The sequence below is a fragment of the Rhineura floridana genome, chromosome 12 (assembly GCF_030035675.1).
Source record: "Rhineura floridana isolate rRhiFlo1 chromosome 12, rRhiFlo1.hap2, whole genome shotgun sequence".
In the NCBI taxonomy this organism is placed as follows: Eukaryota; Metazoa; Chordata; class Lepidosauria; order Squamata; family Rhineuridae; genus Rhineura; species Rhineura floridana.
This window is the reverse complement of record NC_084491.1, coordinates 38,756,647-38,782,717: the sequence shown is the minus strand read 5'-3', so window position 1 is coordinate 38,782,717 and position 26,071 is coordinate 38,756,647. Positions and strand designations below refer to the sequence as shown.

At 43.5% G+C, this 26,071-nt stretch overlaps 1 protein-coding gene across 4 annotated transcripts in view; it reads left to right on the top strand.

The window, feature by feature from the left end:
• The window catches only part of GRIK4 (glutamate ionotropic receptor kainate type subunit 4), a 452,002-nt gene that overhangs the window by 364,410 nt on the left and 61,521 nt on the right, over positions 1-26,071 (top strand). For all 4 annotated transcript variants that reach the window (XM_061592684.1, XM_061592685.1, XM_061592686.1 and 1 more), the window contains 3 exons: positions 5,217-5,369; positions 7,387-7,491; positions 25,010-25,117. In XM_061592684.1, coding sequence (XP_061448668.1) covers positions 5,217-5,369; positions 7,387-7,491; positions 25,010-25,117 — 366 coding nt within the window. The remainder of the gene's footprint in view (positions 1-5,216; positions 5,370-7,386; positions 7,492-25,009; positions 25,118-26,071) is intronic.

The window sequence follows — 26,071 nt, the reverse complement described above, 5'->3', positions numbered from 1 at the left end:
GATTCAAAGTGCTGGTTTTGACCTATAAAGCCCTACACGGCATGGGACCGCAATACCTGGTGGAACACCTCTCCCAATATGAACCTACCCGTATACTGCGCTCAACATCTAAGGCCCTCCTCCGAGCGCCATCCCATTGAGAAGCTCGGAGGGTGGTGACTAGAACTAGGGCCTTTTCAGTGGTGGCCCCCGAACTGTGGAACAGTTTCCCTGATGAGGTGCACCTGGCGCCGATGCTACTATCTTTTCGGCGCCAGGTGAAAACCTTTTTATACTCCCAGGCATTTTAAAGTGTATTTTAACAGTATTTCACTATTATTTTGTATTTTGGTTGTTGTTTAGTTCTTTTATTGTTTGTTTGTTTTTGTTTCTTGATTTATTGTATTTATTGTATTTATACACTGTGCTTGTTTTATCTTTTGTACACCGCCCAGAGAGCCTTCGGGCTTAGGGCGGTATATAAATTAAATTAAATAAATAAATAAATAAATAAAGAGAGAGAGAGAGAGAGAGTAGGAACATGAGACCAAAGGAATAAACAGAAGTGATTAGAAGCAAATGAGTCTAAGTTGAGCTGTCGACACAGATTGGCTGCTCTGCTGAAGAAGTAGCATCGTCAGATGAAAGTCCTGCACATAGGAAAGGACCCAGAGAGCTTAGCGTGACAGGGGTTAAAATGTCTGTCCCTAGTAGGAGATCATTACGGGGGAAGAATGGGCTTGCCTTAAACTTGCAGTTTTAAACCCTAATTAAACCTGTGGTTGGGAGAGGGCAGAAGGAGAGAGACATCACATGCAGACAGAGAAAGGAAGAAGAGGCAGGCAGGCTGTCTGCACAACTGCTTCTCCCCCCCAGACCACCACCCCTTTCGACAGCTCCAGATCATGCCAGGTGGACCTGATCTGACCCAGGGTGATCCAGGGCTGTGCCAATTTAAGCTGGCTAAACCCATGGCCGACCCAAATTGGTCTGATTCGGTTCAGGATCTGGGATTCTGGTGCAAAGCCATAGTGTGTCGGGATAAAACAAACATTTGTTCTTGGTTAGAACTCATGATGAGTGACTTCCCCGCACCCTGGTATGGGATTGTTGTCTTGGAAACAAGCCAAATACTAGGAAATAGCTTGGCTTATTTCCAGGACAATCTGAATTCGTAATGTCAGTAGCCCTTAAGAAACCTACATTAACCAGAGGCGACTGCAGCCTGAGCTCATGCTGGTGCACTGCACAGAAGCTTTCCAGGCACTGGAAACAGAGAGCTCTCTCTTCCCTCTCCAAATTTGCCCACAGTGAAGTGGTGGGAAGGAGACTGGAGATTCAGTGGGTGTTGCGAAGAGGACTGCGTGGCTAGGAGTGAATATTTTCTGGCTTGGAGGAGACTTTGGAGGTCATAACACTAACCTCGTATCTGGGCATTATGCACATATGAGACTTGTATTTCCAAGCCCAGAAATATGAGTCTCAGCAACATCGCCAGTTGGAACAGGAATTTATATCAATCGCTTGAAAGGACTTATCTTAGATCAATAAATATAAGTGCCAAAGGTTACATGGGCAGACGTTAAGACCACCATAACTGTTCTGGGATAAATGCAGAAATAACCTGAGCTAGGGTGCATCTCTGTTGAAGTCTAAATTTAAGTTACAAGATGTTTTAGGAGACTTTCCTTTGGGAGTGTTACATCATGTTTTTAGATGTAAGGATTTAGTGGTGCATAATAGATATATTACTCATGAAGAGATAAATGTTAATTTACTGAGCTTGATGCACCCTTGGTATGAAGAATTTCAAGTCTGGTATTCTGAATTAAGACTTGATGAGCCAGCTAAGCAATTCACATAGTGTGAAGAATTACTGACAAAAAGAGCCAGAGAGAAAAGGCAATTGTCACAACTATATAAAATAATGTCCGCTTTAGAGATAAAGATGCAGTCTTACAAGTTTCTTTGAGCGTTGAGAAGTGGATTTGGGCAAAGATCCATATGTCAATTAGAGCATTTTCTCTTTAAGAGTGACTGTGTGCAAACCAGTGTACTTTGTGAAATACTGGCTGTATACATGCCATACATATAAACATTAAAGGCTGGTCGATTAGGACAAATGGGACACTGCCTCACCATCCTTAGTCTGCCCCCGCCTCCTGCCTTCTTACTTGCCATCAGTCAGGGGGTGATTCTGCATGTTATTGGCTGTGGCTTCACTTCCTGTTGGTTTCCCTGCCTTCTACCGTACCAATCAGAATGGACATCAGCCACCACTACATTTAAAGCACCCCCCCCAAAGGATCCTGGAAACAATCGTTTACTCCTCACAGAGCTCCAGTTCCCAGCACCCTTAACAAACTACAGTTACCAGGATTCTTTCTTTGGGATGGGGAGGGGAATATGTGTTAAATGTACTTTAAATGTATGGTGTAAACGCAGCCATTATCCCCACTGTGTTAAATAAGATCTTTAGAACCTGTTTAGATGTTGAAAATGCCATAACAAGTAGACAGATTTATTTATGTTGTACAGTGGAGTTAAGTGTGTTCAGCCTTATTGGACAGAAATTACATGCATTGTTTTTCAAACAGCTGGTATCGCACTAAAATCTGATTCAAAACTTTTACTTTTGAATTATTTGGAAGAAAGCTTTTAAGGGGCTCTTTAGAAAGCTGTTGCATTTTTTTTACTTGCTGCCAAAAAACCTCTGATGATTATGGTAAATACCTTGCTCTTTTTCAAATAGCAATAGAGTCTTTCACAAAGTAGATTTGTTTTCTTTTATTTAAGCATTTTTAAACTGGCCAGTCAACTGTGTTCTCTGTATACTTCACAGATAAAAATCACTAAAATGCAAATATGTCAACAGTACTAAAAACAATAAATATATAAAAGCAACACTGGCACAAAAATTGACCAAGAGCAGTATAAAACCATTTGACAGCATCAAATCAGTAAACAGCACTACAAAAAATTCAGCACAGGGAAGGGAAAATAATTCTAAGAACTAAAAGCATGGAATTTAAAAAGACTGGAAGAAGAGAAAAATCAATTTAGAACAGTAAATCCAAATTACAAATAATAAGAATGAAAGAGCAGCATTTAACAGCAGAAACAAAGAATCATCCAATAAAAACAATGCAAAAGCAAAACACAGGGATAGGGGTGAAGGGAAACAACCAGCAGCTCTCCCCGTGCTAAAAGCCTCCCTCTAAAGAACTTGGCATCTGGGCATGTTCATTGGTGGAGCCAGCTGGATTTCTCTAGGGAAGGCATTCTACAAGGTTAGTGCCACAACTAAAAAGACCCTGCTCCTTATGGACACCCACTGCATTTCAGTCAGAGGAGGAATCCAAAGCCGAGCCTCATCTTATGAATAATAACACACTTGGGAAAGAAAGTTAACTAATCCCTAGAAAGCTGTATCAACTCCAGCAAATACGGAATGGTCAATTAAAGCTCTGGCTGTCTCCAAGGTGGCTAAGCAGACAAATCAATTGCAGAGAAGGAATGTCTCAGGCAGAGCTTGGAAGTAACTAGTTACAAGTAACGAATTACTTGTAATTCATTACTTTTTTGAGTAACGAGTGGGTAATTCCTTTACATTTTGATTGTAATAGAACTAGGAGTAATTTTACTACTTTTGTGGAGTAATTGTAACGTTTCCAGCATTACTTTTGGGCATTACTTTTTTGGGGGGGAGCAGGGGAAGTCTTCTGCTCCTCTGATTTGTGGATGAAAATGATGTGCCTCAAACTGGGCTTCTGTGCAGCATCGCTCTTTCCTCATGCTCTGTGGATGGGCAGGAGGCGATGAGGGAGGAGGCGGAGAGTGAGACGGGGTGGAGTGGAGAAAACAATTATTTTAAAAAATGGATAGTGGCAGTGAAGAATGGAGTGGAGGGGAAAAGGATCCAGAGCATGGATAAAGGAGAAGGAGGCAGCAGCAGAATGGAGATAAAGAACTGTGGAGGTGAAACGTGACACTGTGTGTGTGTGTGTGTGTGTGAGTGAGAGAGAGGGGGGGGGGAGAGGGAGAGGGAGGGAGAGAGAGAGAGAGAGAGAGAGAGAGTGTACTGTGTTTGCACTTGGCACACAAAGTCGCCTCCACCACCCTCTCTGGCTACTGTGCTGCATTTGCAGTATTTTAACTTTTTTGCATCTCAGGGGAAAATGTTTGCTTGAGTGAGTGTCCCTTAGTTGGTGGCAGGGCAGGGTCTGGGAGGTGGTTAAGTGAGAGAGATTATGCTGGCTGGCTGAGGGGGGGGGTTGCACTTGGTTTGACGTGCAAAGGTCTGAGTAGTGGCCTCAGCCTCCCTCCCCACCACCCTTACCAGCGGAGAGACCACCATTGCTATCTTATGAATAAAAATAATTATTCTACTACCTCTGTATGTGTTTGTTTATTTTTAATGTTGTTTTAGGCTACTTAGATGTGCAGCAGCCAAGGCCAGAACCTTGTAGGCGGGTTTTTTTAAGTAACTGAAATGTAATTGTAGTGATTACTTTGGAGGAAAAGTAAAGTAATCAGTTCCTTTTAGAGCAATTGTAATTGTAACGGTAATTATTACTTTTTTGGGCCATGTAACTGTAATTTATTACTTTTAAAAAGTAATCTTCCAAGCTCTGGTCTCAGGTGTGTCTGTGGAAGGAACTAGCTGTAAACTGATCTCCTTATTTTCTGTGTTGGACTGCAAAGATCTTGTTGCTGCTGGCTTTTTATTTTTTAGAAAAGAAACTAACAGGAATTGCAGCTGTCACAGGCAGGAATTTGATGCCCAGCATAGCTTCCTGCCCTTCCTCAAACTAGCAGAAACACAATAAATAATGCAAAATAATAAAAATAGCCAAATGCATCCCTGCAAAACAAGAGAAACCTGTTTCCCTCCTTCTGAATAGTCAAGAAGGCACCTTCATGGATGTACTACAGCGATTTACATTTCTTAAAATCTAGAGATTGCTCAATTAAAAAATATTCTTTGATCTGTTGACAGATCTAGTTATTTTCCTGCCCCATCCTATTTTATTAATAATGTTTTCCATGTGATGACCAGGTGGCTTGACTAGGAATTAGATTTTATTATATATTTTAGTTTGCGTGACTTTTAAAAATAAATAATTTGTGCTGGACATACATGAAAAACACAATCAAAGGATGCCTTGTGTGCTCTGTGGTTTCTAGACCTGATTACACTTCTTTTCCCTGTTCCATCTCTCTTCTGATAACTTCAGCTGTCTTCTGCTTTGTTGTTTGATGCTGTCTATGCTGTGGTGAGCGCGGTGCAAGAGCTGAACCGGAGCCAGGAGATCGGCGTCAAGCCCCTGTCCTGCGGATCTGCCCAAATCTGGCAACATGGCACCAGCTTGATGAACTATCTGAGAATGGTGAGAAATGATTGAACTTTAATGATTTGGATGGGAGAGAAAGATAGAGGTTTAACATAAAGCAGGATTATTAAATTGCCCACCCTCTGACCTGCTTGTCCTGGCTGAGTCACCAGCCCCAGGTGTTTGCTGCAAGTGATGGTTACTGGAACCATCCACTACCTCTCTCCTAGCTGTGTTGTTTCCTTATAAACACACAGGGACATACATGCATGGGTGCATACACTGTTGCACAAGAAAAAATGACAGACAGGGCTGGTGTGCTGGCAGATGCCGCAGCCTTCAATGAACAGTACAGTTAATAATGGCAGAGAGGGGTGTGTGTGTGTGTGGAGAGCAACAAACCAGGTAGACCCTCATTGGCCCTAACGTAGGGTGGGTGTAGGGATTAGGTGCATTGAGGGTTATTGCCCAGTTGGAGCCAGAGAATGAGAGATTCCCAGGATGTATGGCGCGTCTGCACCAGGGATGGGCAGACTTCTGGCTTCTTGGGTCTGCTGTCTCTTTTATTAGATCCCCAAGACTTCCCAACCAGAGCCAGGTGCAAAACACACACCACTAACATTAAAGAACATTGTGCCTCTCCGCATATTCACAGCCTAGGGATTCGTTTTTTGTTGACTGAACTAAACTCACAGCCCTTTCTCACAAAAGTCCACTCCTGGTTAGAATCCCCCCTCCCCATTTCAGCAGCCTTATTTAGGTGGGAAAGTTCATTTTGTTGTTGCCAGGGAGTCAGAAACACTTGCAAATCTACAGCAAACCACCTAGAGTTCTACTAGGAGGTCCTGATCAACCTTCTTCCCATCTCCACTCTACACTAATTATGACACACCACCATCAGCATAAGCCAACAGCTGCTTGGCAACCCCATGTCTGAAGTCCCAAAGGAGCAAGAAAACCAGAATACATTCAGCTTGGTGGGCTACCCATTATGCAGGCTTTATTGTATGGTGATAACCTTTTAGTAAATCAATGTCTGTTGGTGAACTCAGGTCCTGTACCAGCTTTTCTGGGTCTTAGTTCAGTTTTGCCATTGCTGAATGTGGCAGAGAGTAAGAGTCACATCAGTCTACACATGTAAGGCTCTGTGGGAAGCATCCTGTGTCCTTGTTCTGTGAGTGCAAAGACTGATGCTTGTGCAATGGAACTTTCATTCCATCTCCTCCCCTTGTGCACACCCCACACCCTCCCCAAATCTGCTCTGGAGGGTTGGGGAAAAACCTAGAACAAATTTAGGGGATGCACGAGGGGAGGAGAGGGGGGAATGAGAGACTTAGAGCCACTTTGGATACAAGCTTGAGATATCTGAGGCTGTGATAACAGACCAGTCACTTGTCCTGTCCATCAAAAGTCCAGTCTGGAGCTTTGCATTCTATTGGGGGAGAAATAAAGCCTGAACGTGGGTATTGCAGAAATGGCTATGTTTTCTACAAATTTTCCTAGGTGGGAAATCTGTAGCTGATTGTTGTCAGTGGCATAATGCTTTGGCAGCAATTAGCAGACTGTGGTTTACTATGTTTACAAACCCTTTGCACAACAGTGCTTCATGTTAACACTGTATGGTATGATTCTTTGCAGTTTGCTGCCATGTAACGGCTTCCCCCCAAATCCCAGGCAACATGACTAAATGTGACACAATTAAGAACTCACCTACAGCAGCGCAACTTGCAGCTGGAGTAACAGAAAGAAGGGCCTGGTAAAATGCTGAGAAAAGGGGGAGTTTAGCAGTTAAGGTAGAGTGAAAGACCTCTTGGGATCAAATGTTTGCCCTTGTCAAAAGCTCTCTGCCTTTCTCCCTGACATGATGGCTTTTCATTTGTGCAGGAATGTGAGAGAGCATTCAGTCATACAGCCCCAAACTTTCATAATGAATAGCTACAGTTCCAAGATGTTATATGAAAATATTCATTGTTCTTGTGGCTTTAAATGAGAGGATGGATGTCCGAAGCACTGTGCTTGAGGCTAAAAGGGAACAATCCATATTTGGTGCTGCAACTCACCCTCTCTTGGACAGGTAGAATTGGAAGGTCTCACCGGCCACATAGAATTCAACAGCAAAGGCCAAAGATCAAACTATGCCCTGAAAATCTTGCAGTATACTAGGAATGGCTTTCGACAGGTAAGAAAATGTGCACCCCAATTAACCCTTTGGTTCAGGTTAGTTTGCCCTTCAGAATCCTGATGTTGCTATTGTCATGTTCCCCATAATTAGGGGATTATTGTCTGTTCTTTTGTTCAGGTTTTGGGTTGGTTGTCTCCCCCCCTTAAATATTATTTATTTATTATTTGATTTGATTTATATCCCGCCCTTCCTCCCAGTAGGAAATAAAGCTAAGTATGTGCACAGATGGTTGGGAATCCATTGCTGGGGGAGTGGGGATGAGAAAAGGGGGCTTTTCTGTAGTATCACCCAAATTAGGAATGCCTTCCCTCACCTGGAAACATCCACTTGCCTTTAGTTCTGGCTGTTTTATTGCAGAGCAGTTTAGGACTCATTTATTCCAGAGGGAATTACTTGGCATCTGTGTAGATTACAATTGGCTCCAATGCTCTTGATAGGGTTGTTTCTGTTGTTTACAATGTTACGTCTTTTATTTTTATTTCACTGGAACTTGTGAGCCTGTTTAAAACAATGAGAAAACAGTGATGTTAAGCCTTCAATCCTATACTCATTTAACTATGTACGTCCCATTGGATCCAGTGGGTTTTACTCCTGAGTAGACATGTGTAGGATTGCACAGTGAAATATATTTGTAAAAAATAGAAAAATAAGAGGCTTGAGATGTTTGCGTGAAGTCATGAAGTAGCTAGATTCTATAGATCAGTGGGGGGGAACAGCAGGCGAAGAAAAGTGTATACTGGTGGAGAATAAGAAATAGGTGGACATACACACAACTAGAGATGTGAAGGCCCAGAAGGGAAAAAATGGAAAAATTCAGGGTTTCCCCCTTTTTAATGTTTTCCCCACAGTTTTTCTGGGAAAAGAAAATCTGAAAAAACTTTTTTCTGTTTTTCCCAATATTTCCAGGAAAAACAGGTTTTCTCCAATTTTTCCAGTTTTTTTCCAGGCCTTCACATCTCCATGCACAACCACATTAAAAAGAAAAAACAGAGGCCATGGAACAAGTTCATCCCTGAGGTGACATTTGAATGATGTAGCTCCCAGCTCACACTTTTGGCCACTATGCTCCTCCAGAGAAGCATAGGACTTTACCGCATGACTGAACGTGACAGTAGACTTCGAAACAATGAGAGCACATGAATCCTTAGCAAGACCATATAACTAGAGATCGTATCGCTACAGCTGTGACAGATTATGCCACTCAGCAAGCACAGAGCAATCTTCAGTCCCAGCAGCTGCAATTTACCAAGGTCCTGTCCAGACGGGCACATAGGGACATTCTCAAAGAAGATATGCCCTCTTCATTAGCAGAGCAAAAGGTAGACACTTCTGGGGAAACGCAGAGCGAAAAGGCCAAGGCAAGATGCATTCTTTCTTCTAAGACAGTTAAACCTGGTAGCCTTGGAAAAGCTCTCAGTGGCAACAACTTAAGCAGTGTGTGCATTGTGGAATTAGCAGCATATGACGGCCTGCAGTGCTGATCTATCTTGCTTCCTTTTCTTCAAGCAGCTCTTTATCCTTCCAGCTTAACAAGCACTGCCTTTCAGACAGCGGCTTTTGAGATGGAGTTATAAAATTGCTCCATTGCGCAAAATTGTCTGCAGCTTCCATGACCCTTTAAGTAGAATGTAGGCAAAGTGGCGTGTTCTCAGGAAAACTCCATTTACCCTCTTTCACCCAACTCAAGGTTGTGTTGCTTTGCTTCCTTCTCTAGAAATCTCTACACCTCTCAGCTTGTCGTGAATTGTGACTTCTTCAGGATCCTCTGTTTCTTGGTTTCATTTTAAAAGCAAGAACAAGTTTCCAATCTTTGAGATTAAAGGAGAGAAACCGGGGGGAGGGGGTAGCTTATACTCAGCCTGCAGGGCCAGGACAAAAGTGATGTGGGACCAGGCAAGGTTTGCTTATTAATACCTCCTGTAGGTTCATGGAGAAACCTCTTGTCAGTGATATCTAGTAAAAGGAGGCAGGGGCAAGAGGATGGCTGTAATACCGTATCCTGGAAGAAACACGAAAATTCTGTGCCAAGAAACATCTGCTTTTGAAACCTCTATGAATTGTGCAAATGTACATAATAGTCCACTAATTTGCATAATTGATTCTGCAGCCTCTCATAATTGAGAGGGACATTAAACTACGAAGGGCTCTGGTCCTCTGGCCACTAGAAATTCTACCAAACATTGTATAGGCTTTTGGTTTGTAAAAAACATAGAAGTGTAGATTACTGAATTCCACAGCCGGTATCAAATTCTGTGACTTTGCTATGTTTGGAATGAATCACAGAATACATGATGCCTTGGCAGCCAATTGCTCATTTCAAGGGGATGACCATAGCCCAGTGATAGAGCATATCCTTTGCATACTGAAGGCTCCAAGTTCAATCTTTGGCACTTCCAGTTAAAAGGATCTCAGATAGCAGAGGAAAGATGCTTCTCTTCCTGAGATCCTGGTGAACTGCTGCCATTCAGAGCAGACGATATTGGGTTCGATAGACCAATGGCCGAGGTAAGGTAGTTTCATATGTTCAATTATACTGTTTTGTCCTTCACTTGTCCAAACAGTGGGATATTCAAGACAGGTCTTTAAAGGTCAATTTCATTTTGGAAGAAAGCACTGGAGACCTATGTTGTCTTTGTAATGATACATTGATTTAAAGTGAGTGTGGTGTCCACCATGTGAGGAGTGGGGAAGAGAGTGGTGGAAGGAAAAAGACCTTGTCATCATGGTCCCTTCCTTTCCCATGAGGTCAGCTGTGGATCTGGCATGAAGTCAGCCAGGGGTGGGGTGGGGATGGAGCAGAGGCACACATGCATCCCAGCACCTATATACTGGTTCATGCCAACACCAGTTTAAAGTGAGCATCTCTGAAGTCTCAACAGTGCTTTCTTCCATAAATCTCCTAGCAACTTTGTTGTGCAATTCTAGACTCAAAAATCTGCCACTTTTAGCACTCCCTGTTCCCCTGTCCCAACTCAAATTGGACAAACCCTGACTCACAGCCTCCAGCTGTGAGCTGGCATTCCAAATGGCAAAAGTGGTCTGTTACCATGATAGCCTGTTAACTACCATCCATTCTCAGTAGCCAAGCCACAGCAATGCTAAAGGGAGACTTTCGAGAAGAGGACAGCATGGTTCATAAGAATGCCTTTCAGCAAGTTTCCCTTGGCTGCCTTCCCATCTGTTTGGCTTTCCTTCCTTGGCGGCATGTCAGTCAGCAAAGTGCAGCCCATCATTTTCTGTTCAAACGGTAGCTGAGATGCCTTTAGAGCCTATCTAATTATTAATAAGAACCTTATAATGCTTTACATATTCAAAGTGGTAAACAAACATGAGCTCTGTGCCATGCAGTTATGTGTTACTGTGACTTAAATAATGCAGTTAGCTGATAAATAATAGAGGAAGGAGAATACTGAGGCAGGGAGAAAAGAGTTCTAGGCTGAGATCTAAGTTACACAGCACAAACTGAATGCCTTCCTCCCATATATTCCCCTTCCGCTGCATTAAGATCATCCAAGGATGCTGTTTTGCATGTGCAACATGGGGCAGGTGGCCATAAAACCTAGAGCATTCATGGGAGTGGTATCCAGTTGTGGAATTCCTTGCCCGAGGAAGTTTCCCTCCTGGCCTTCATGCTGCACATTTAAACACAAAATCAAAAACATCAAAAGATATTTTGACTGAATTATGGTTTTTAGATGGAGTCCGTATCTTTTCTTCCTTGAACCCATTGATTCTGCATATTGCATTTTCCTGTAAATTACTGGTAAAAGTGTCTTACTGTGGAGTAATGTACAAACTGAATGAGACAGCACCTTTCTCAGCAGAACATCTTAAATGTGGAATAGATGGGAGACCTATCCATGGTGCTGAAATCCTGCTGTCCGATGGTTACAAGTGGGCCCTTGACAGTTTTGCTGTTTGTCCTGGGCGGGATGAGAGATTTGCCAGATTACACAGCCATATGGGTGTGCTTTGGCTGCAGACAAGTCTGCTTGTGGTGGTCCCCCAGCCCATGATGAGCCAGTAGTATAAATCCACTGTATGGCATGGTGGATTTGTCTTTGAGGACACATTAAGAACAGAGGAAGAGCCCCAAAGTTCTGTTTCTGCATTCTATTTCCCACAGGATTAAAACCATTTGGAGAGATATAATGAATTGCTCAAAACTACCAAATGAGCCCATGGTAGTGCAGGAGAGTTGGAACCATGTCAGAAGCAGCATCCTGTGATCTGGCCCGCAAAGCTCTCATAATTCTAGGGTGGGTGTTGAAGGTTTTACTGATTTCCCACAAAAACACCCTACACACTGAACACTAGCATAGTAGGGACAAGGCTTCAGCCTAGCCTTCTAACTATTTGTATTATATCTAGAGACTGCACATGCACACACAGACACAGAGACATACACATCCAAACATTCAGTCCCCATATCTTTAGTCCACTAACAAGCCTTGTAATATTTTAATTTATAAACTCAATGGCAATTCTATTTTGGATTTTTATCATGTTTAATGTTTTTATAATTGTATTATATTTTTCACACTTGCTCATATTTTAATTGTGATTTTATTTGTTGTACACCGCCCTGAGAGCTTTCTGCTATAGGGCGGTCTAGAAATGTAATTAAATAAATAAATAAATAAATAAAATAAATTTGATTCTGCAAATTTATATTAATATGCCTTACAAACCATTAAAAATTAGGAAGAGTTAGCTGAAGGACCTTACCAAAGCAGAACAGGAGGAAGTAACAACCCACTATAAAAATTATGTCCACCTGGAATGTCAGTTGTTATCGATGCTTCGGGGCCACACAGTAAAGCACCTGTGAATTCAGTGGGAGTTAAAGAGCCTCCCTCCCCTTCTTTGAGTCAAAACTTCACAACAACCTTAATTTATAGAATCATGGAACAGTAGAATTGGAAGGGACCTATAAAGCCACTGAGTCTAACCGCCTGCTCAATGCAGGAATCCAGATTAAAGCATTCCCGACAGGCGGCTGTGCAGCTGCCTTTTGAATGCCTCAAGTGCTGGAGAGCCCACCACCTCCCTAGGTCATTGGTTCCATTGTCATACCACTCTTAACAGGAAGTTTCCCCTGATGTTCAGATGAAATCTGGCTTCCTGTAGATTGAGCCCATTATTCCATGTCCTGCACTCTGGGATGATCGAGAAGAGACCCTGGCCCTCCTCTGTGGGACAAACTTTTAAGCACTTGAAGAGTGCTATCATATCTCCCCTCGGTCTTCTCAAGGCTAAACATGCCCAGTTCTTTCAGTCTCTTCTCATAAGGCTTTGTTGCCACTCCCCTGAACATCCTTGTTGCCCTTCTCTGAAACTTTCCAGTTTGTCTGCACCCTTCTTGAAGTGCGGTGTCCAGAACTGGATGCAGTATTCAAGATGACACCTAACCAGTGCTAAATAGAGGGGAATTAGTACTTCACACAATTTAGAAACTGTACGTCTGTTCATGCAGCCTAAAATCTCATTTCCAGCCACATCACACTGTTGGTTGATATTCAGCTTGTGATCAACAATTCCAAAATCCTGCTCACATGTAGTATTGGTGAGCCAAATATCCCCCATTTTATAACTGTGCATTTGGTTTCTTTTTCCTAAGTATAGAACTTTACACTTATTCCTGTTAAAGTTTATTCTGTTGTTTTCAGCCCAATGCACCAGCCTATCAGGATCACTTTGAATTCTGTTTTTGTCTTCCATGGTATTAAGCTATCCCTCCCAGTTTTGTATATTTGCAAATTTAATAAGCATTCCCTGCACCTCCTCATCCAAGTCGTTAATAAAAATGTTGAAGAGCACTGTCGAGATATATTATGTCCACAGCATTATCGTTGCCTAATCAAAAAATGAGATAAGATTAGACTGGCAGGATTTGTTTTTAACAAATCCATGTTGGCTTTTAGTAATCGCTGCATTCTTTTCAAGGTGCTTACAGACTGACTGCTTTACAATCTGCTCCAGAATTTTCCCAGGGATTGATGTCAGGCTGACTGGTCTGTAGTTCCCAGATTCCTCCTTTTTGCCTTTTTTGAAGATAGAGACAACAACATTGGCCCTCCTCCAGTCATCTGGCACTTCACCCATCCTCCATGATTTCGCAAAGATAACAGACAGCGGTTCCGAGAGTTCTTCAGCCAATTCCTTCATCACTCTAAGACCATAGCACTGCTGATTAACCTTCCATTTTCTCTTTTGCAGTGAGCCCTGGGAGAAATTTCAACACTGTTATTATTTTAAAATAATATAATTAGGAATTGTTTGGCTAAACCCGTTGCAGCCTACCACAGGAGAACCTGGTCTCTGTCTTTCAAATTACCTGGCTGCCATTAAGGGTTGTTAAAGCACCATTGCTTCTTTTTTTCAGAGGTGGGCAGGCCCTGTTTTGCCCTGATAGGCTATCTCTCTGGCTGTCCCTAAGGTACCAGAGCTTCCTGCTGATCAGTTTTGAGAGAAAATTCAGTGAACCTTGAAGCTGATCTAGATCTTAGCCAGCAAGCAAATTAGCAGTGCTTAAGGCTTTTCATCTTCTTCCTTAGTTCTGTTGGCCAGAGAAGCCTACAACATTAAATGATTTAATATGTACTATATTAACACAGCAGGTCCCAACATGATTTCTTATTTAGTCTAAACTAGTGCAGTGTATTTAGGAGGAAATTGTCCAGACACGTGGAATGTTTTCTCTGCTTATGGCAAAGCACAAACTCATTGACTTGACTGTGAACTGAAAAGGGCTAAGTTTGTAAAATCCTTCCTGAATCTTGCTGCAAAAAAAACAGCTCTTCAGCCTAATCAGGACTTACTTGAAGCTCTGTTGGGCTGCTGCCATCTTTGCTGGGATAGTGTCATGGCCCCAGACCAGGAATCCTCAGATGTGGAATCCTCCTACAACAGCAGCCCTGAAGAGGAGAAGCATCCACTCTCTGCTTGTTCCCATGGATCCTCTGGCACCAAAACTCATATCTCATCCTCTGAACCCTAAGTATCCACATCTAGCCTCCAATGATTGGACTATGAATTCCTTAGAGGATCAGGAAAGATCTGAGGATCTTCCCCCAAAGATGTTCCCACATTTTGAAACCCCATTACATAGAAAAAGTCAATGGCTGCAGAAAAAGCACCAGCCCTTTAGCTAGCCAGATGTAGCACTCAGGAGGTGGGACTTCCATCTTGACTAACTATCCTAGACTATGAAGCAGAGGTGGAGAACTTGTGACCTCCTAGACTACAACTCCCATTTTCCCTGGCCATTGTCCACGCTGGCTGGGGCTGAATGTCATTGTAGACCAACAACATCCAGAGGCGCACAGGTTCCTCATCCCTGCTCTACAGCTCTGGCAGTTGCTCCAGGGTAGGCTGAGACAACTTCTTTTAACTACCTCAAGTGCAGGGCAGCTGACTGTGGTCCTGAACCTTGGTCCTTGTCCAGAGTCCTGAACTTGCCTCCATTCTTTTTGCAATGAATTGTGACAGGTCGCTTATGAGTTACTGCGTTAATGTTGCCATTGTCCTCCTTCAGAACTGTGGTTGGTTTCTGTTGGAGAAATCCATTCCAGCACCTGAATGGACAGAATAACTGATACCCTAATATACTGTGGCTAGCACACAGCAACCTCATGGCAGCTGCTGCAGGAAGTCAGAAACTGAAAGTCGGAATCATCATCTTCTACTACTACGACTACGACTACGACTAGTAGTAGACCCATGGAGGAGAACCATTTTTTAAAAAAAAAAATCACATCCAGCTGGAAATATTTGTCAAAACAAAAATGTCTTCAATTGTTTCAGAAGCTACAAATAGTGGGCACTTGTCATAACTTGTCGGGGATGCTGTTCCACAATCCAGGGGCAGCCACACTGAAATGATTGTAATTATTACTTGTCTCTGTTTAGCAAATGCTAATGTGGTTATTCCTTAAACCGTTTAGAAATGCCAGATTCCAGCAACCCCCAAAACAATGATCTTGTCCAGTGTACTTTGTACAGATTCAGGGCTAGAATTTCTGCAGCCGCAACCATATTAGTATTTTTGCACATGTTTCTAATCCTTGCCCTTCTGACTGATAAACTGTTGCTGGCTGGGTTACCTTGCCATGTCTTGTGCCCAAACAGTTTCTTTTCTTCCCCCATTAGCAATGACAAGGATCGTCAAAAGTGAATGATAATTGCTTCCCCCCACACACATACCCTTTGGGAAAGAAGGAGCCATCATGATAAATGTGTCATGAGCACAAAGTAAATTTACCTTCCTTTCAGGCAAAATAGCCGTACTGTTAGTCATCCCATTCATACATATTCAAGGCTGCCTATTCATGACATTGCTTGCAGGCTAGGAAGATGGAGGACGATGCTTTGGTGTCCAGAGGGCATGGAGAACTTAGCATGTCATCTCTCCTTGGTATAAACTGTAGTTTGAAGAAGCCAGTGCATGAGATGCTTCTTGTTATCAATCATTAGTCAGGTTGGTGTTTGTAGAGCTGTGCTTCAAGGCAGCTGGGAGCTTTGTTGGGGGAGGAAAGCTACTGACACAGCCTTACAGGGCTGCGCCTCCCAAAGGCTATTGAAGGCTTGTTTCCTCAGTGAGCTCTAGGCCTTTCTCCTCCCTCCCCTTCATTCCTGCCCAGAAACAATGCAAATAAACAAAAACCCCTCTGTTCCAACTGCCAGTTGCCTTGAGAGCACAGAAGTGACAGGAACGACACTTTGGCCTCTGCCACCAGCCAACGGAACAAGGGATGCCGGGTTGTCTTTGAAGGACATAAGAAGAGCTCTACTGGATCAGTCCATCTGGTCCATAATCCTATTTATACCATAGTGACCCACCAGATGCTGCTGGGAAGCCCACAGATAGTACCATGAAGTCAACAGCCCTCTCCTGTGTTCCTTCCCAGCTGCTGGTGTGCAGTGACATGCTACCTCTGAAACTAGAGGGCGCATGTAGCCACCATGACTAGTAGCCATTATGGGTGTATCACTGTAATCTTGTTATAAGCCACACAGAAGATCATTTGATGAAACAGCATGTATATTTTCTTTAACAAATAATAATAATAAACCGGATGAATGAATGAAACTTGTAATGTAGGGGTTAGCATCTAAGGACATAGGAAGATTCGTGCTAGATCAGGTGAATCTACTCCAGGAACCTGTTTTCGCAATGGCCAACCAGATGCCTATGGGAAGTGTGCAAGAGAGAACAGGAACAAGGAGTACCAGGAATTCACAGATATTGAGCTCTTCCTCCTGCCAGCTTCATGGAAGTGCAGCTGGGCTGAGCTACCAGAACTGAGTGCGAGGGTAAGGGCAGGGGAGCGAGTGAGAGGCAGCGACTGCTGTTCCTTTCTCCTGTCAGTCACTTGCTTGCTTGTGCTATCTGTCTGGGGCAGAGGAAGAGAGTAGGTGGCATGGCAAGAAGGGTCACTTGGCTCTGGTTATCAGCAAGAGGACCCTTCCTTAGGCATGGGCCAAGGCAGATGCCTGACAATGCTAACCTCTGGTGCCAGGCCAGGTTCTTTCAAGGCGTACTTTTTCTCCTCCTCGCTAAGCATTCATCAGCTTCTCCACCACACCTCTGGGTTTTCCACTCATGTTATGATCTCACTTCAGCCCCATCAGCCCCTCGCAATGTGGAATGGCCTAGCTTGGTTCTCCTGGGCAGTCCTGAGCACACTTTTCAGTGGCTCAGTCAAAGCTCTTGCTTCCTGGGAAGAATGATATGGATTCACATCTGGGGCTTCAAAGCTAGGTGTGGAGGGGACTCCTCACAGCTGATTAGCAGAGGCCACATTCACACCAGACTATTCCACTATTATTCCACTTGAAACAGCCGTGGCTTCCCCCAAAGAATCCTGGGAAGTGTAGTCTGTGAAGGCTAGTGAGAGTTGCTAGGAGGGGCCCTATTACCCTCACAGAGCTACAGTCCCCAGAAGAGGTGCTGACTGTTAAACCCCTCTGGCCACCAGAGCTCTGTCAGGGGAACAGGAGTCTCCTAACAGGTCTCAGCACCCTTCACAAACTACACTTCCCAGGATTCTCTGGGGGAGTCCGTGAGAGTTTAAAGTGGAATAATAGTGGAATGAAAGTCTGGTGTGAATGTGGCCAAAGACTTTCTCCAAGGCCCTAGCATAGCACAAAAGTAGAAGAAAAGAAATCATCATTGCATCGGTATGCATTATTTTCTCCCTACGGGCTCCTACTGGGAGGAAGGGTGGGATATAAATTTAATAAATAAATAAAAAGTATGAAAACACTGCCTTTTGAGAATTGTGAAAGCTTCCCCGCTATCAGGCACAGAAAGCTGGAGGGGATATAAATCACGCACATATGGGGAAGGAGGAACCAGTAGCTGCCTTTCTCCATCAGCTGTTATTTCCCCCTATCTCTCTTTCAGGGCCCAGAGAGTTACGACAGCAGGAAATCTGCGACAGGATCTCCTGCTGTTTTTTTTTTTTTTAAGTTTAATGGCAGATGCAGATTGGGCCCAAATCGACTGCATGCACACGCATACACACAGGCACAGACGCTTCCTGATGCAAATCCCCTGGAGCTCATATTTGTCCCAAAGGGCAAAACATGCAGGCTCTCATTTTGCTTTAGGGATCAAGCAGTAGATTTTGAGAGGAGGGCAATTGTCGCTGCATGAGGGAAAAGGCTTAAAACCCCTTCCTCCCCCAGTGCTATGTTCCAAGACACAGCTCAGCACCGTTTTTGCAGTGAGCCTACTTTGTGCACCTGCGCAGCATATAAGGAGGGACCAATCCTAACCAATCCTGGTCAGTTGGCACTGCCATGTTGTGGCCTGGGCCAGCCCTGACCCTGGGAGCCGGTTGGTAGCCCAAGTTAGTGCCTGAGGCAGGATCCATAGCCTACTGGGGGTCTCATAAGGTGTTGCTCTAAGGCAGCCTTTCCCAACCTTTGGGTCCCCAGATGTTGATGGACTCTAGTTCCCATAATTCCTGACCATTGGCCATGTTGGCTGGGGCTGATGGGATATGTAGTCCAACAACATCTGGGGACCCAAAGCTTGGGAAACGCTGCTCTAAGGCCTCGGCTGCAGCTCAGGAGGAGGGGGTCTGGCCAGCTGCCACACAACCAGGTTGTAGCCTGTGCCATGGTGGATCTAAGAGTCTGGCAACTGCTCCAGGTTGCCCAGCAGGCAAGGAGGGAAAGATATCAGCTACCCCAGGTGGGCTGCCTGACAGCAGGTTCCTTGCCCTATGCAGCGCTCCAACCAATAAAGTTGTGGCCACATTTAACCCACATTTGTCTCATTGTGGTCATTGTTCTTCAACGATACACCTTGTGTGTGGTGCATAAGTAGATCCCTCCACATTATGTGATTGCTATTACATGCTTTTTTTTAAAGACCTGTTCGGCCTAGTTGCACCCTTAGCAAACTTACCTTAGGAGTTCAGAGCGAGGGGGGCACTGACCATTAGCCAGGGGAGATGAACAACTGGTGGGGAAAGGAAAGCAGTGACTCCTTTTTCTCTCTGTGTGAGATTTTCATCCCTTCCAGCTTTCTCTGCATATTGATGCGGGGAGCATCAAACGTTTCAGCAGGGGTAAAGAGCTGTTCGTGTGGCGAGTGTAACGTGCAACCTGCTCCTTCTGCCCACCATCCGAGAGAGAAGATCTAGTGCTTTAGTGTTCTCTGTTGTATCCAACTTCAGACACAGAGGACTGTGGGAGCCAATTAGTGGCGTTGCCTTGCCATCAAGAGAGTCATCCCCAAGTCAGTGTAAGCACAGTATGGGGTGGAATAACCTTCACACACTGATGTATTCAGCTTTGGCACTATCACGCAGGCAGGGTCCACATCAGTTCTTGTGTCAGAGGAGGCAGCAGCGGTAGCCAATTAGTTTTGGAAAGCCAGCAGGGAAAGAAGAAATTACAGACTTAGAGGATTGTCAAAATTAAAATTTATCTGGTGCTAACTGGCTGAACTGGGGGGAATTAATAATGTATCACTGAGATCCCTGGTAATCACAATGAAGGAGAAGAGTTGGTGGAGCATGGTAGTTAGGAGCATGAGCTATGAGTCCACATGCTCCCTGTGCAAATGTTCACATATATATAAGCCCCCCCACAATAGCCACAGGAAGTTTTGGCAGCACGCTCATACAAACAGCATCATCTCAGTCCATCATTTGGATCCCGCTTTCCTTCAAGCACTCAGAGAGGTATACGGGGGGTGGGATTATTCTCATTGATTCATTCTGAGCATTGGTGTCTTGTCTTTAAATTTTTAAAAATGTCCAAGAAGGTTTGCAGTGAACCACATTAATAATAGCAATAAAAATCCATTAAAATCTAACAGAACAGTCAATACAACAACAGCAGAGAAAGAAACCTGTGAGATCTAAGGCAGGAAGCATCTTCAAGACTCACACAGGGAGCTACCTAATACTGAGTCAAACCATTGGTCCAGCTAGCTCACTATAGTCAGCACTGATTGGCAGCAACTATACAGGATTTCAGGCAGGGAGACTCTCCCAGCCCTCCCTGGAGATGCCAAGGATTGAACCTGGGACCTTCTGCATGCAAAGCATTGAGCTGTGGCCCTTCGCCACTGCTGTTCCTTAAATGCCAAGGCAAGTGATGGTGATATTTTAACTTGGTGCCTGCAGCACAATAGGCATGGTGCTATTGCTGAGCCAAAAGTTATTTGGCTTGAATTCGGTGCGAGAGGGGAAAATGCCCCAAGACTTCTTATCTGGCTCACTTTTCTCCATCGCCATTGCCCGTTGTGCACCAGTAGCACTCCTGTAAGGAATGGAGTCCCCCTGGGTGCTGGGAGCCATCATGCCTTCCCCTTAAGACCCCTCAAGAACAATGAAGGCAGGAAAATGATGGCTGCTAGCCATGAGGAGTAACACCATCGCTGGCATCACTGTGTTTGGTCAGCTTTCCCATCCTCCAAGTCATCAAACTGGCTACACCTGATGTGGGGGACCTTTGGCCCTCCAGATGTTGCTGAACTGCAGCTCCCATCAGCTCTAGCAAGTATAGCCAATGGCCAGGGATGATGGGAGTTGTAGTTCAGCAACATCTGGAGGGCCCAAGATCTCCTCCCCCAGACTACATGAATGCACGCATGAACACACATATAACTTTGCCTCCTGTGAATGATGCTGCAAAACTGTGGAAGCTATTTGAGCTCATCAATAGGTGGTGCCAGGTCTGCAGCCCTGAGGAGGTGTGACAAAGCCAGGGCACCACCACTGAAGAGACCCTGTCTGTGTTTGCCCCTGCCAAACCCCCAGCAGAGGCATCTGGAGCATAGTATGTGGGAATGGGTAGGTTCAAATGAAAGTGAGTGGTTCTTTGAATACTCAGGTCTCAAGCTGCTTAGGGTTTTAGATGTCAAAACAAACATTTTATCCTCACAGGAACCTTGTGAGGTACAAGGTGTCAGGCCCAGGGTCACCCAGTGAGCTTCACAGACTGAGCAGCAATTTGAACTTGAATCACCCCTCCCTGGTGCTCTTCCCTTGTACATATTTCCAAGTAACGAAAAGGAAACTGTGTGGTCCGTGGCCACAGCTTGAGAGAGATGCCCTTTGACTATATCCGAAAACTTTGCTCCCATGTAGCCAATACCAATCTAGTTACACCAGACCACACTCCTATTACATGCTCATTTAAACCAGTTTAACTTCCACTTAAACTGATTAGTGCATTAAACTGAAGTGGGATTTTGAGTGGCTAAAGAGCATTTGTGTTGGGAGATTTGCACCAGCCAATCCAAGTTGATTTTCAGTTGGCACAGCACGTAGGTTGAAGAGAGACCAGGACTGGTTGCAGTCCTTTTTTTAATTGCTGCAACAGTGGTGACCCTGGAGTGAGTCCTTTCTCCATCTGCCAGAGAACGCCAGCCTTTTCTCATCCCTCAGGGGGGTTCTTTAATGAGTTAGCATACTTAAAGACAAGTGCTAAGTGACAAGTGATGCTATTGGACCTGAGTCAAGGGCTCAGCTTTTCCCATAACATGAATACCTGTAGTGATAAAAAGAGGACATGATACAATATTTGAAAAATGGTGCCTCTGTTTTTGCCCTAGTACTGGAGGTGGCAGGTGCTGGAAGCCACAGGACAAAGCACAATGCTGTTTCAGGTTCTGAGGTTGGAGGTCTTAGCAAGTGTTGTTGACAGCCAGTAGTCTTTGTATGACTATGGTTTTGCGGCATCCCTCTGAGTTAAAAAGAAGGATCCAGTGAGTGTCCTGTCCATCATCTGTTGCAAACCTCTGTGCAATAGAGTGGAAACTCCAACTTGCACAGCATCTAAGCATTTTCTCATGAAATATTGGACACTACTAAAACAACTCATTTGTACCAGTCTGTATGTATAGCTTTTGAAGGATGAACGCATCAGAAAACTTGGAAGTCAGTTTCCAAGACACAGGTAAATACCTACCCATCAGTAAAGGCCTCTGGGCTATGGGAGTTCTGAGCTTCGCTTCACAGGTGCGGGAGTCATGGGCAGGAATGCGTATCTGGTATTGCAGTATGCCAGCTGAATTTAATAGCATCTCATTATGTGCATTTATTCAGCACATCCCTAAATAGATACTAAAAGGAACAATCTTTTCTTGATAATAATAACAACCACTTGTACAGTACTTTTCAAAGTTCAAAGCACTTCATATGCATTATCTTGCAATCCTTGCAACAATCCTGTAAAGTGGATCAGTGTTATTGGCCCATACTGCATGGAGTGCAGGGGGAGGAGGCTGAGACTGAAAAATAGTAGCTTACTTAATGCCATTTAGAGATCTGAAGCAGGTATTCCCTGAGTCATAATGGCTCAGGTCACATCCACACCATTCATTTAAAATAAATAAACAATAAAAAACCAAAATAAACAGAAATAAATAAAAAATAATAAATAAATAAATAAATAAAAACAGTAAAAAGCACATTTAACAGTTGTGGCATTTCCCAAAGAATCCTGAGAACTGTAATTTAACCTTGCAGACTGATACTTCACAGCACCCTTAACAAACTGAAGTTCCCAAGATTCTTTGAGGGAAGTCATATGCTTTAAATATATAATGTGGATGTGATCTCAGTCACTTTGCCATGATGCTCTCTCTATCTATCTGTCTATCTATCTCTCTATCTATCTGTCTATCTATCTATCTATCTATCTATCTATCTATCTATCTATCTATCTATCTATCTATCTATCTATCTATCTATCTATCTATCTATCTATCTATCTATCTATCTATCTATCTATCTATCTATCTATCTATCCATCTATCTGTCTATCTATCCATCTATCTGTCTATCTATCCATCTATCTGTCTGTCTATCCATCTATCTGTCTGTCTATCTATCTATCTATCTATCTATCTATCTATCTATCTATCTATCTATCTATCTATCTATCTATCTATCTATCTATCTATCTATCTATCTATCTATCTATCTATCTATCTATCTATCTATCTATCTATCTATCTATCTATCTGTCTATCTATCTAACTGTCTGTCTATCTATCTATCTATCTATCTGTCTATCTATCCATCTATCTGTCTATCTATCCATCTATCTATCTATCTGTCTATCTATCTATCTATCTATCTATCTATCTATCTATCTATCTATCTATCTATCTATCTATCTATCTATCTGTCTGTCTGTCTGTCTGTCTGTCTGTGACTCAGCTTAGACCATGCTTTAGCATTCCATGTTCTCAGGTGAACAGTTGGTAGAAACATTGTTCTCCTTAGGTTTACTTCTGTTTAGTAGTTATTTTAACAAATGTATGAGATCTGGTGTAGCACAGCAGCTCAGCTGCAAACCAGGAAGTCCCCAATTTGAATTCTGCCTCAGCCATGAACCTTAGTTAAGCAGGCCACTTCCTCTCAGCCTCGCTCCCCCCCATCTGCGATAAAACTGACTTGCCTTGCAGAGCTGTTGTAAGGATTACAATTAGACAATGTCCATGAAGTGCTCTGAACACCTGAAAGTATTATACAAATGTTAAGTATTATTAAACCTGAGCAGCCACATAACTCAAATCTAATGCCTTGCAAAGTCTATCTTGGAAGACTTTAGATGTGAGCTCTCTAGGAGCTAAGATTTAATAAAGTTATCATACCTCACAATCAAGCCACAAAGATTGCAAAAGAGCTAAGCTGCATTTCAGATGGCATTGTCTTGCTCTAGCAAATTCAGCCCTTCAGCGGTTTACCTGGTGTGACCATAATATTTATTTAGAAAGCCACAAAAAATGAGGGGTCAGAAGTAAGGTGGGATCAGCTTTTCTGGTGGGAGAGAAATCTGTCTTGAAACTGAGTGTCTTCCATCCAAACTGGGAGAGGTGGAAACTCAGGATTCCCAGTGCTGTCTCCTTGATTGTGTGAGATTTCTGTTGCATAAAGGGGAAATCTAGATGTCCAGCGTGTCAGGAAGGGTTTATGGCTCCATTCCATTGCTGCTGAAAAGTGTAAATTAGTTTTAACAACAACAGCATAGAAGCTTAAATTGGGGGGATGATACTACTTGTTGGATTGTTGGGTTGATTAGCTTGGTGTCATTTGGAAAAGGTTAATTAATCTTGAGGCAGCAGCAATAGAGGACAAGAGATCAGGGTCATTAGTAGCTGAACAGGGCCCTAGAGAATGTGCTTTAGCTCCAAAGCAGTTCACAAGGATGCAACGGAGCAGTGGAATAGTTAACGATATATCCATTTCCATGTTCGGATAATCTGTTACAGTGGTTCTCAATGGACAAAACAAAGGTGTTGTTCTCCTGTGGGGACCTTCCCTCTGAAGCCATCTGCCTCCCAGACACTACCCAGAATTAGGGGTGTGGGAGAAATTTTCACTTTCTGAAACAATATGACAACAGAAACACAGCCATCCTTTAACATTCACACTTTTCCAAATTTTGCAGTGCAGTTCTTCAACCAATGTTTACAAAAATGCATATATTAGAGGACAATGTCCATAAAAATGAATATATTCATGAAGATAACATATAAAATGCATTATATCAGGATAAATCGCTTGCAAAAATGTGTATCTTGGTCAAAACTGCATACAAAAATGTGTTGCACTAAAATGCTGAATTTTCATATATATATATATATATAATCACCAATTGCTGCAAAACTGAATTTAAGATTCAAAAAATGAGAAACTGAGAGGACCAAAACTGACAGGTCTTTCCATCCCTACCCAACATCCTGCTCATTAGAGTTTTTAAGCAACCCTTCCTCTTACTGTGCATCTCTTGGAACCAGGCCCATGACAAGTCTAGTTTTTTCTATCCAGATTCTGCTTGGCTTTGGCAAAGCCAAGTGGCACCTGATTTCTCTCTCTGATATAATATTATTGGTGGGGTGCTCTGTAAAGTGAATGTAGCATCGACAAACACCTTTAGCGAGGCTAGCCCAAATGTTAGTCAGTGTAGCCACATGGCAGAAGACTGCCATGTGCATTTCCCACTGTACATGCCATGACTCTGCTTTTTTTTTCTTCAGATTGGTCACTGGCATGTTACCAAAGGCCTCACCATGGATGACCAGATCTTCTCTTCCAATGTGTCAGAGAGCCTCTTCAACACCACGCTCATCGTCACCACCATCCTGGTAAGCGTGGAGGGTCATAGCCATCCCCTTTTCTGCTCTGGCATCTCAGGGGCGGCCTCCCAATATTAGCCCCTACTCTCCTCTGTACCCCATGCCCATCCCTTCCATGCATCAAGCCGCATGCTGAGTTCTTGAAGGAACAGATGATGAAGCCACTCACAGCAGCATCAATGTCCATTTATGACATCCCAATTAAACTCATGTTGATATGTCACATGGAAATTATATTTGATGAGTTCAGAACAGGCTGGGGAGAAGGTTAGAATGGAGGTGTACAATACATCACAGTTTTAAATTCCTCTCCAAATGCCGTTTGGGTTAGAGACCCAGCTGGATTGTGGAGAGGGTGGGTTACCTCTCCTGCCTATGTAAAACCTCTTGCTGTGATTAAGATGAACACAGTTTGAGTCACCCAGGTTTATATTTGTACATCCTGGTTTCATATTTTCAGTGGCTCCTTGCATCACTCTTCTCTCAATATGGCCAAATGCTTTATGGTTTTCATAAGCTATTCTTACTTTCCTAAAATGCATGCTTGAGGTCTCCATTCATGGTTCTGTTTTGTCCTTGTTCTGCTCAGTTCCAGGGATACTTTGTGTTCTGACTAAATCCTTTCCAGCTGGAAGATTTCTGGGATACAATGACAGTGTTCCAAAACCTGGAGGCTTCCATTAGCTATGCCTGCCTTCCTGAGCCTGATACCCTCCAGATACTATGGACTATAACTCCCATCAGCCCCAACCAGCATGGTCAATGGTCAAGGATAATAGGAGTTGTCATCCAAAACATCTGGAGGGCACCTGGTTGGAGAAAGCTTAACTATGTTTTTGTCTACCCAATAGACTGTGTTTGGGGAACCAGCAGCTGGCAGGCCACATCTGGCCTCCGCCATATCCTTGCCAGGCTCTTCGACTGGTGGCGTGGGTGGGGGAAGCTTCCCTTGCTAAACTATCT